Source organism: Rosa chinensis, chromosome 2 (assembly GCF_002994745.2).
Source record: "Rosa chinensis cultivar Old Blush chromosome 2, RchiOBHm-V2, whole genome shotgun sequence".
Classification (NCBI taxonomy): Eukaryota; Viridiplantae; Streptophyta; class Magnoliopsida; order Rosales; family Rosaceae; genus Rosa; species Rosa chinensis.
In genome coordinates, this window is record NC_037089.1 from 14,208,229 (window position 1) to 14,221,233 (window position 13,005).

Consider the following 13,005-nt stretch of genomic DNA (forward strand, 5'->3'; position numbering starts at 1 on the left):
GACTCTTAAATGAATACACCCCCCTCCTCAGATCTAAATAACAAATCATATACACTCCTGATATACACACCTCCTTGAGGTGAAGAAGAAGAGGTGAGGCTGTAAGATCCAAGAGGTCCGAGAGTGTGAGGATCATGTTTGAGCAAGAGAGAGCTTGGATTGAAGCCATGGAGATTCAAAGGAAGAAACAAATGAAGAAGAAGAAGAAGAAGAACGCATAATTAAGGCTCTGGAAGATGACCAACTATCTCGCAAACAAGAGATTTTTTTATTTTTTTTCATTTATCTTTATATATTGATTAAGTGCTTACTTTGTTTAGTTTATTGCCTGTTGCATTGTTATTTGCAGCTTTTAAATTATTCAATATCTATAGATATACATATGATTGTGTACATGTTCATGGTAGGCTTAACTTTAATTTAGAAGCACAAATATACTGTTCTTTGATGCTTAATTACTGTTTCTTCAGAACTGTATTATGTTTGAGATAAGCATTAATTGCTTGGTAGGATTAAGAGAGAATCCTATTCATTGGGAATATCAATTGCTTCTTATTTTGGAATACTTTGAGAGAAGCATATTATCAGGAGGATGGTTTTTCATGTTTCCTTGTGATATTTGTGGCAGATCGAAAATGGAAATGATAATGGTGATGATGACTGGGACTATGTAGAAGAGGGACCTGCTGAAATCTTCATCTGGTAGGAAACTGAAATAATTGTCAAGAAGAAAAGAGTCTAGGTTCCAAAGATCAAGGAGGTGTGTAACATCAATTGGAACTTGGATTAAATACACAGTACTTTACGGCTACGTTAGTATATTTTTAAGCTGATGTCAGTAACTCTCTATAACTGTTATAGCAGCTTTTCAACACAGTGAGAGTAGTTGAGCATTGCAAGCCTTCGACATTGTAAATTTATAGTTGTTTTAATGTTTCATAGTAGTTTTTGTGTTGGTTGGTAATAGCTTTCTCAGTCGGTGATAGTAGCTTTGTTAATCTCTGGTAATAGGATTTTCAATCGTGTGAATAGATTTTGTTTTGCATGATCGTAGTTTTTGGTGTTGGTGTTAGGGCTGTCAATGGGTCGTGTCGGGTTGGGTTCGTGTCGGGTTAAGGTATTTGTCGTGTCGCGAAATATAAACCCAAACCCAACCCATTTAATAATCGTGTCAAAAATTTAAACCCAAACCCAACCCATTTATTAAACGGGTTACCCATTTCCAACCCGCTTAACCCATTTAATAAATAGGTCGTGTCTTGTTAGACAAAATGACTCATTTAAGCGTTAACAATGAGACCCATTTAACTAAAAAAATGCATAAATTGATTAAATTCACTAAAAACTCTACAAGACGAAGAATATAAATAATTATATATAATTCATAAATAATTAAATCCAATAATTAAAAAGCAAAATATTTCAAATTGTCTAATCCTATGATAAAATACTCTGAACGTCCAAAATTTCAAGAAGAAACATAGCACAATTGGGTTATACGGGTTCACTTCGTGTTGGCGGGTTGACCCGTGGCCGACCCATTTATTAAATGGGTCATGGCGGGTTGACCCACCGTCGACCCGCTTTTTAATCGTGCGGGTTCAACCCGCTTTATTTCGTGCTGGTTTCGAGTCGTGTTATCGGGTCGTGTCGGAATTGACAGCCCTAGTTGGTGTGAGTATCATTTAGTGATAGTTAAAGTAGTTTTTGGTGTTGCTGAGAGTAGCTTTTTTGATATTGGTGAAAGTAGTTTTTGGTGTTGCTGAGAGTAGCTTTTTTGATATTGGTGAAAGTAGTTTTTGTTACTGATGACAGTAGCTTTTGTTTATGGTGACAGTAGCTTTCTGATGTTGGTGACAGTAGTTTTTGTTGTTGGTAGGAGTAGCTTTTGGTATTGGTTAGTGTAGTTTTTGTTTTGCTTGATTAGATTTTGGTGATGATGATAGTAGCTTTTGTTACTGGTGATAGTGACAGTAGCCATTTGTTGCAGGTGAGAGTATCTTTTTGTGTCAGTGACAGTAGTTTTTGTTAATAGTGTTAGTGGCTTTTGATTTTTGGGAGCGTATCTTTTTATTGGTGACAGTAGCTTTTGTTGCTGGTGACAGTAACTTTTGTGACCTCGCCGGAGGTTGCCGGAAATTTCATAAGAGTAGCTTTTGTTGCTAGTCATAGTAGCTTTTGGTGTTAATAACAGTAGCTTTTGTAGTCGCCGGTCGCCGGAGTTTGCCGGAAGTTGACCGGAGGTAGGCTGGAGTCTTGCCGGAGTTGGCCGGAGGTTGTTGACTTTTTAATCTAGTGGCCTTATGAGGGAAAAAATTAGTTGGTGGCCATATGACTAAAAAAGCATTCAAATATGCATTTATATGTAATTAACTCTAAAAAAATAAGTATAAATCATATGAGCTAATTACATCATCAACCCAAACCACCCAATTATACCATGGTCTGGGAGAATAAAATAAATTTTCCACGAACCCTAGTCCTACTAGAATACAGACTCCGGTGATTTCCAATCAAACAAATCTATGGTTTTGTATATATAATCAGCTCGTCCTTCTTTTCTTTTGTACGTACGTATCCAGTTGATTTTCTAATATACCGAAATTGATTTGGGTATGGGGGATTTATGCGAGGATTTGTGGGTTGAGATTTTGGGTAGACTATCACCGGAGAAGGACTTGGTGCCATGCATGAGCGTGTCCAGGTTATGGCACCGAATAACATCTGGTCTTTGGGTGCAGAGATTTTGGGCGCAGTCCCCTCCTTTGGGTCTTTTCTTCCGCACCGCCACCACCAGCACCACCACCGTAGACAAGGTATTGCATCGTATGAATTATATCTCTTTATATAATTATCATGCCATGGAAGATAACCTGCAAAGCACTCGTTCTTGCGGAGGTCAATTTTATGACGAAGAATCGTATAGGTCGAAAAAGTCTCATTGGCAGTATTTTGATCGACAATGGTATAAGCCGGGTGCCACTGCTGAATCCACTGATCGTGATGAGTACCTAAATGGTTGCAATGGTTTAGTTTTGTTAATGAAATCAGCAACTTATCAGTTTTATGTTTGCAATCCCATCACAAGACAACAAGTTGCCATACCTAAAGCCTGTGTCCACCAAAACCATGAAGATCAGCATTTTTGTGCTGCTTTGGCTTTTGACCCTTCCGAATCTGCTCGTCACTTCAGAGTTGTTAGAATTGATTATTCTGCACCCTACTCAGCTGTGCTGGATATATTCTCGTCTGAATATGGACTGTGGGTTCGACATTGGCTGCAAATTGACCCAGGTTTTACTGAGGGATTCAAAAGCTCCAAGTTGTGCAGGCATTTTGTTTATTTCCGGGGCAAGCTATACAGCATAGCCCTATCCTGGAACCTTTTATGCATTGACCTCAATACTGTTGCAGCTTTTGCCCTTGAACTACCTGTTCTAGGGAATGAAAAGACCGGAGCCATGGGATGTCTTGGGGTGTCGATGAATAGTCTCTGCTATATGAAGCGAATGCTCGATAATTCGAAGGACTTTCACAATCTGGCAGTTTGGTATAATGATGATGAATCTGGGGAATGGATTCTCAGATATAGTGTTTCTTGTCGCATATTGGGATACGGATTCCAGTCTTTAGGTTATGACTACGATGATTCCATGGAACCCTGTGCAATAAGTCCAACTTCAGATCTCTTGTTCTTTGGCAATCTCAACTTGATTTGTTGTATCCACCTTAAAAGCGAAAAGATGAAATTCGTTTGCGAAACAATCTCTAAAATAGATCCACGTACCTACTTCTTTCTTGACATTACGTGCAGGCTTCGTACCTTTCTACACTCAGTTGAACAAGAGGAATGACGTCTCCACTCCATTGTAAGTACACTATTTTCTTCCCTACAAATACATGTCTTTTTTCTTTCGGTGAAATATATGGGGGCAAAAAATCTAGGAAACAGATAAATAAATACATGTTTTTAACGCTGTATAATGTAGGAAATTTCCTTTTACTTACTTCGTATTTAATTCTAAATATTGAACTTTGATGGTCTATAAACTGTGGGAATTCATGTCAGCAATTTGTTTTTATTTCACTTTAGGACACAACTTTTTCTAGTCATATATATTAGAAAACAGGAGAATTGAACATCAGCCCTTTTTCTGTCATATGACTCATATCATATTCACCAAATTTGTATGTCTTACATTTGTAGATGGATCATTCTAAAAAAAAAAACTAAAAAAAATAATTTCAATTTTCCATCAACAATTTTTTTTTTTATAAAAAAATCCCACATGTTTTAGGTGATTTGGTTAGTGTTGGTCATGTAGTGAGTCTGGGCAGAGTAGGAGGAAGAGTTGGAACAAATAAGCTATCAAGTTAGGTATGGGTTATAGGAGTTTATATTAGGGACTAGGGAGAAAGCTAAATTTAGTAGACACAAGAATTACAAGGATCCCAAAAATACTAACCATACGTACCTTAACCAAATTGCCATCAATTCATACAGATCATAGTCCACAACTGAAGCATCATAATAGTGACCATATATATGAATGCCATGAAAAAAAAAAAAATTTAACATGCTAGCTAGAAAGCAGATGTCATGTTTAGGCTATATATTTTCTTTTCCTGAGGAGTAGGCTATATATTTTCATCTTTTGCTGGTTTTAATTTCTTACACATTCTAATTGTTATGTACGCAAGCTCTCTGTTAATTTTTAGTTGGTGCCTTTCTCTTGTATGCTATTGATCAATCAGTATTTGACCTTTTCTCATATGTTTCCTATTAAACAGAGCAACAGCTTGTGAGCGCACAGAAATTTTAAGTGTGGAAGTACCATATGGGAAACAAGAAGATGGTGAATCAGTTGAAGTAATAAATGTTAAGTTATATGATAGTTTGCAAAAAAAGCCATCCCCGTCATTGGTTTATCCTAGTGAAATCATGGGAATGCATTTAGAGCTTGAACATATCCCCCAATTTCTACTTGATACAATGGCAATGTAGAACATAACCTCTACATAATTGAAAAATAAAATTGTCATTGAAAACGGCAATTTTGACCGATAAAAATACCACATTGTATGATTGTAAGAGGAATGACGTCTTCTCTCCATTGTATTACATGTCTTTTGCTATACTTGGTTCATATTTTCAGTTAATTTTATTGAACTTTGATGCTCTATGCCGCATGATTTTTTTTTAATTTTTTTTTTGAGAGGAACGGAATCATGTTCAATTAAATAACGACGTCACTGTGTTAAGCTTGTGGGTTTCAGGAAACCGCTCATAATACAAGTTCAAGCACAATACAGACTGTTAGGTCTATGCATGCAGCAAAATTTCAGGTCTATGCCACAGGATTTCAGGTCTTCAATTTTTTTTTTCTCTTTTGATTCGAATCTCTTTTTTGGGCCTGGACGATGGAAAATTGATTTTGGGACAATTCATCTTGGGTCCAAGATAACTATTGTAGCAGTATACTATGCTTTGCTTTGTCATAGTTGAATATGCTTGCTTTGAATAAGTGAGCATACGTCAAATGAATGGTCCTATTCTATTTATCACCGTGGTGTTCTTCATCACAACTTCTTGTCTAACCGTATATGGTAGCTGAAGGATATGTAATGGTCATTTTGGCCTTACCTATATAATTAATGAAAAGTCCTTGTGACTGGTGACGCTTTATTTCAAAAAAAAAAAATTATTAAGAGGATAGCTCTCTCCATAACTAATTTTTTTTATACCAATTTAGGAAATTTCCTTTTCCTTGCTTCGTATTTAATTCTAAATATTGAACTTTGATGGTCTATAGACTGTGAGAATTCATGTCAGCAATTTATTTTTATTTCACTTTCGGACGCAAAACCTTTTTTTTTTTTTTTTTTTTTTGAAATGACGCAAAACCTTTTCTAGTCATATATATTAGAAAACTGGAGAATTGAACATCACCCCTTTTTCTGTCATATGACTCATATCATATTCACCAAATTTGTATGTCTTAGATTTGTAGATGGAACATTCTCAAAATAAATAAATAAAATAAAATTTGTAGATGGAAAATTGGAAACCAACAATTGCAATTTTGTTTTGTTTTTTGCTCTTTTTTATTTATATGTTTTATTTTTTATAACTATGTTAGAGTTTTTCAATCCCAGATGTTTTTGGTGATTCGGTTAGTGTTGGTCATGTAGTGAGTCCAGGCAGAGTAGGAGAAGAGTTGTAACAAATAAGCTATCAAGTTAGGTATGGGTTATAGGAGTTTATATTAGGGACTATAGGGAGAAAGCTAAATTTAGTAGACACAAGAAATTACAAGGGTCCCAAAAAAACGCTAACAATACGTACCTTAACCAAATTGCCATAAATTCATACAGATCATAGTCCACAACTAAAGCATCATAATTGTGACCATATATATGAATGCCATGAAAAAACAAATTAAACATAGCTAGAAAGCAGATGTCATGTTTAGGCTATATATTTTCATGATCTTTTGCTGGTTTTAATCTCTTACACATTCTAATTGTTATGTAGGCAAGCTCTCTATTAATATTTAGTTGGTGCCTTTCTCTTGTATGCTATTGAGCAATCAGTATTTGACCTTTTCTCATTTGTTTCCTATTAAACATAGCAACAGCTTGTGAGCGCACAGAAATTTTAAGTGTGGAAGTACCATACGGGAAACAAGAAGATGGTGAATCAATTGAAGTAATAAATGTTAAGTTATATGAGTTATATGATAGTATGCTAAAAAAGCCATCCCCATCATTGGTTTATCCCAGTGAAATCATGGGAATGCATTTAGAACTTGAACATATCCCCCAATTTCTACTTGATACAATGGCAATGTAGAACAAAACCTCTACATAACTGAAAAATAAAACTGTCATTGAAAACGACAATTTTGACCAATAAAAATACCACATTGTATGATTGTAAGAGGAATGACGTCTTCTCTATACCAATAAATATATATTAGTATTAATTAAGGGATAGAAGACTAGCGCAAGCATTGAAAGTCTCAAATTTCTTTGGTTGTGATCGGTTTCCTCTATTTTTGGTTAAATATCTATATAGTGATTAAATTTTTTAAATTCTTACCGTAAAACATCAATAAATGTTTGATAAATTAATAATCTCGATTACAGCAATCGCTCAATGGAGACTAATTTCAACACTATTACTCAATCTAATACACTATAATTAAGCCAGGCTAAGACGAACTTGGAACCAATCTAACATAAGAACTTGGATTCTAATTACCATAGTGTTTCTCCAAATCGATACACAATAATGAGGCCACAGAACCGTAAAACAATAAGCAACCAAATCGACATAGAAATTGCAGATGGGGCTAGGGTTTGGGGAGTAATAATCTTACGTCATTATCATCGGAGAAGAGCTCGCCTTCTTCTCTGGATTTGGGCCTAGCTCTCCTAGCACCGACTTCGAGTAACTCTCCTAGCTCCGACTTCGAGTAAGGCCCGGACCGATGGTTTTCCTCTTCTTCTTCTCTCCCTTCTTCCTCTACTCTCTGCAGCCAACAAACCCAAAACCGAAAGAGGTGAACGAAGCGGTGCAGGCTAGGATGCACGGATACGCCAAAATGCCTACGTATCCTGTACCGATACGGGATACGGGTGCGATACGCCTCGGATACGGCCGGATACGCGTATCCAACGCATCCAGATTTTGATATGCCACGGATACGCTCGTATCTGTATTGGATACGTAAATTAGTAAATAAATAGGATACGCGAGGTTAGATCAGACATTTTCCCCTTAAAAAAAAAAAAAAAAACAAAACGGATCGAATCGAGACCTAATTGAGCCGCACATCTTCAGTCTTCGCGTTTTCTTCTCTTCTAATGTTCGCGGCTTCTCTCCAGACGCAATCAAAGCTGAAGATTATTCTTCGTATCGCGTCTTCTTCTACTACAGACTTCTCCGGTTCTCTCAAAGGAAACCAGCTGGAGCCTCTTCCTTCGCATCTGGTATGTTCTCTTCTTCAGTTCTTCTTGATTGAATTATGGCTTGTGATGGTTTGTGGGTTTTGTGCATCTGATTTGTGGGTTGATGGGTCTGTGCGTCTGATTGAATTATGGCTTGCTGGTCGTTGTGAAGTTCTGATGGTTTATGAATATGATAATGGAGTTAATGAAGTTCTGATGGTTTATGAATATGATAATGGACTATATTTGTTAATGGCTTGTAAATTGTGAGATGTGTCAATGGTTTGTGAATACTGAATTGTGATATGCATGCAGGCCCCCTTCCATATTCTTGCCACGTCCTTTACCATCATCAAAGACTTTAATAATGGCTTAGTGATAATCATGAATTCACATTACATTTTGTCTAAATTAGATTGGTCATGTTAAGGTTCTCTTATTAAACTGATAATGCTTTATGAAGTTGATTGGCACATGAAATTGGTGATTAATAAAATTGGTGACAATTTGCAGGACCATGAGTGGAGATAGAACACCTCCTATTAGTTCAAGTGCCGGGTCTGTTAATGCCGATACTAGTAGTGGAGCTGCTGATCCTGAAAAAATATAGTGCAAGATGATAAGGCACCGTTGTGGAAATTTGTGAAGAAGATTAAGAAACAGCAAGGTGAAGGATGTTGGAGCTGGCAGTGCAATTTCTGTAAATTGCACTACAACGGTTCTTATACTAGAGTTCGTAGTCATTTGTTGAAAGAATCAACAGCGGGAGTGGCAATTTGCAACAAGGTTACTCCTCATGCCTTTACTCAGATGTCCAAGTTGGTGAGAGAATGCAAGGAAAGATTAATGAATGCAGCTCCTAGACAAGTTCCTCTACCATCACAAGGACAGCAAGGGGGGAGTTCCACCAACAGCAGCTATGAAATGAGTTATCCTGCATATACACAAGCACCAATAACAAGTATTGGTGGAAAAAAGAGGAAATCAGCTGCTGGTTCTGTTGAAAAGGCCTTCCAAAACTCAGCTAGGGAGCAATGCGATGGTGAGGTTGCAAGGATGTTCTACACCGGTGGCTTATCTTTCAATCTAGCTAGAAATCCACACTATCGGAACTCCTACATTCGTGCTTCTACCCTTCCAGGCTACATTCCACCAGGTTACAATGCTCTGAGGACCACACTTCTTGCAAAAGAAAGGAAAAATATTGAGCATCATTTGAAGCCAATCAAGCTTACATGGAAAGATAAGGGTGTAAGTCTTTGTAGTGATGGTTGGTCTGATTCACAAAGAAGACCCTTGATTAATGTGATAGCCACTTGTGAGAGTGGTCCGATGATGTTGAAGGCTATAAACTGTGAGGGGGAGTTCAAGGATTATGCATTAATTGCAGATTTGATTATAGATTCCATTAAAGAAGTGGGTTGGGAACATGTAGTGCAAGTGGTTACCGACAATGCTCCTGTTTGTTCAAAGGCCGGTGCCTTGATAGCAAGTAAGTATCCTACTATTTTTTGGACACCATGTGTAGTGCATACTTTAAATCTTGCTGTCAAGAATATTTGCACACCTTCATTAGTACCAAGCAATGCGGATGTGTTTGAAGCATGTTGTTGGATACAGCCAGTTTCTGAGGATGTTATGTTTATCAAGAACTTCATTATGAATCATGGAATGAGATTGGTCATGTTCAATGACCATTGCAATTTGAAGTTGCTTTCGGTTGCTCCCACAAGGTTTGCATCTACACTAATCATGCTGAAGAGGTTTAGGCAAATCAAAAATGGATTGCAACAGATGGTCATCAGTCCAAAGTGGGATGATTACAAGGAAGATGATGTTAGGAAGGCAGCTTCTGTGAAGGAGAAATTGTTAGACGAGTTGTTGTGGGATGACATTGATTACATCCTTTCTTTTACTGAGCCTATCTATGACATGATCAGGAAAGCAGACACTGATAGGCCTTCTCTTCATTTGGTGTATGAATGGTGGGATAGTATGATTGAAAAAGTGAAGAAGGCAATCTATAGGAAAGAAAGGAAGCAACATGATCAAGAGTCTCCATTTTGGGATGCGGTGTATAAGATTTTAATGTCTCGTTGGTCCAAGAGCAATACTCCCCTCCATTGCTTGGCATATTCATTGAATCCCAAGTAAGTATAACTTGTGTTTCTCCTTTTGCTTGTTTGTTTAATCTTTCATAAATTGTAATGTGAATTATTCTTATTTTATTTCTAGGTATTATAGTTCGGAATGGCTTAGTGAAGATACTAATCGGGTTGCTCCCCATAAAGATTTAGAGATTACAAGGGAGAGGAAAAATTGTATCCTTAGATACTTTGCCAATGAAGATGATCGAAGGAGAGTTAACATAGAATTTGCCAATTTTTCTATGTGTATGCAAGAGTTTGGAAGTGGAGATGCTATGAAGGATAGGTTTATTATGGAGCCTATAACATGGTGGGCTGTCCATGGTGCTTCGGCACCATCTCTCCAAGCCATAGCCTTCAAGGTTCTAGGTCAACCTTGTTCTTCTTCATGTTGTGAAAGAAATTGGAGTACTTACAATTTCATTTACTCTGTGAGGAGGAACAAGATAGCACCACAAAGAGCGGAAGATTTGGTGTTTGTGCATACCAATCTTCGCCTTTTAGCTAGGAGAAGCCCAAACTACAATGAAAGTGCAACTCAAATGTGGGATGTTGGAGGTGATGAGTTTGATTCCTTGGTGTTGGAAGACTTGAGATTGCTAACCTCTCACTTGATGAACCACAATTAGAGGGGGTTTTGTTTAATGTTGATGATGAAGATGAAGACCTTGAGGATGTTGTCCAAGTTGAATGAAGTTGATAGTTATGAACCTTGATTATGAACATTTTATTTGAAACTTTGGATTGATAATGTTTAACTTGATAAACTAGTATTTTGTTTATGTTTCATATGTTTTTTTCTTCTTCTTAATTTATATATAGATACACATATATTTATATATTTATTAAAATATATTTTAATTGACGTATCCTTCCCGTACCCGTATCCTATTACATTTAAGATTTGTCGAATCCACGTATCGCACCGTATCGTATCCGGATATGCGTACCCGTATCGGTGCAACTTAGGGTGCAGGTGAGGTTGGTTCTCGAGGGGTATTTTTGGGATTTTACCAAACAAAATCTATAAAAAAAAAAAAAGAAGAAGCCAAAACTACGTCGTTTGGGATATGACCGCCTCAGTCTTTTATAGGCTTCCCTCCACATTTTCAAAACCAAAACTGAGAGCCTCACAAACTTCCCTCACTCTCTCTCGCTCGAGCTCTCTCTCTCTCTCTCTCGATCGCTCTCTGTAACTTAGCTAGGGTTTTGCTCGATCACAATCTCAGTTGAGACCTCGAACCGAAGATGGAGTTTCCAGCTGTAGGTATGCTCGATCGTGCTGATTTCAATTCTACATTTCGATTGTCGATGAAATTTCGAATGCTCTCCGATGCTTATTTGTGCTTAATTTTGTGGATCTGAACCTAAATTGAACTTGCTGTACTAGTTGTGCTTAATTTCCTGGAAGAATTCGTGTTGGTTATGTGGAACTAGTGGTGATTTGATCCTAATTTTTATACTAATTTGTTATCTGAATTCTGAAGGCATTTGATCACTTGTGTTGTGGTGGATTTGGTGGCGTAGTATAGTAGAGATCCAAGTCGTTTAACTAGGCCTAAAATTTCATCTCTGAATTTGGAATCTGAGTGCTTAATTTCTGTTTTTGGCATCAAAGTAAACAAAGGAAAGTGAAATGCCCCTAGTTTATATTTGCTTAATTTCTGTTTTGGCATCAGAGTAAACAAAGTGAAATGCCCCTAGTTTATATTTATATACTGAATGCTTCGATGGAGTGTGAAACTCACCTGAATTTAGAAACTTGAATGGGATGTTAGAATAAGAGAACAATATGAAGTAGAGAAGGATTATTGGAACTGAATTGCCTTATAATTGATTGAGAGAGGCTCTGTATAAATAGAGCGTAAAAAACAAACTAAGCAAAAAATCTGGAACAACTACCCATGACTAACAACTCCTAAGTTTATGGGATTTCCCTAAAGACTTGGTAAACAAAACAAACTCCTAGTAGACTAGGACTTTTACTTATTCAAAGCTAATTCAAAACATAAAACACCTAACAATTGCCCCCTTAAACTGATAGTCGATCATCAAGACATCAGATTAACTAAGAAACTCCAGCGAGTCAATCCACATGCATCAGTAATATCACCAGCAACTTCTTTCCTAGAACACATACCAAGTAGTCCTCGCAGCCTCATAAATGTAGCAACCTTGAGAGGCTTTGTTAGGATATCAGCAATCTGATCTTCACTTTTACAATGAACCAACTCAATGATGCCATCCTTTGTCAAATCACGAAGGAAATTGTACCTTACATCAATGTGTTTGCTCCTGCCATGTAACACCGGATTCTTTGACAACTTGATGGTAGAACTATTGTCACAATAAACTGCAGTAGCTTCCACTTGAGGAAAATTTAATTCTCCAAGCATTCTCCTTAACCATACTGCTTGACAAGCACATGATGCTCCGGCAATGAACTCGGCTTCAGTTGTTGACAAAGAGACAACTTGATGCTTCTTTGATGACCAAGAAACAGCCCCACTACCCATCATAAACACATAACCAGAAGTACTCCTTCTATCATTTACATCCCCAGCATAATCACTATCAGTAAACCCAACAAGTTTTGACATTTCTCCCTTGTTATAAAAGATACCAAAATCAATTGTACCTTTCAAGTAGCGTAATACCTTGTTTGCAGTAGGGATGTGTTGCTCAGTTGGATACTCCATAAACCTGCTAATAAGGCTTACTGCAAACATTATATCAGGCCTTGTGGCTGTGAGGTACATCAGACTACCAACAATTTGTTTGAAGAATGTGCTGTCAACCTTCTTGCTTTTAGGATCGTTAGCCAACTTCGATCCTAGTTCAGGATTTTTAACCAACTTCAATCCTGGTTCTGCTGGGATTGCAACAGAATTGCAGTTCTTCATCT

General features: G+C 37.2%; 1 protein-coding gene across 1 annotated transcript; it reads left to right on the forward strand.

Annotated features, from left to right (window-relative positions):
• The first annotated feature begins 7,640 nt into the window (after positions 1-7,640).
• Positions 7,641-10,882, forward strand: LOC112188870. The gene is made up of 3 exons (XM_024328100.2): positions 7,641-7,995; positions 8,467-10,103; positions 10,189-10,882. Exons 2-3 carry the CDS (start codon positions 8,764-8,766, stop codon positions 10,727-10,729), a joined length of 1,881 nt encoding a protein of 626 aa, XP_024183868.1. The 5' UTR covers positions 7,641-7,995; positions 8,467-8,763; the 3' UTR covers positions 10,730-10,882.
• The last annotated feature ends 2,123 nt before the right edge of the window (positions 10,883-13,005 follow it).

What these genes read in the sequence shown, in the direction of transcription:
- LOC112188870 (XM_024328100.2), top strand. Translation starts at nt 8,764, where the DNA reads ATGTCCAAGTTGGTGAGAGAATGCAAGGAAAGATTAATGAATGCAGCT. An exon ending in GCATATTCATTGAATCCCAA is followed by an intron (nt 10,104 to 10,188) that starts GTAAGTATAACT and finishes TTTTATTTCTAG; the next exon opens with GTATTATAGTTCGGAATGGC.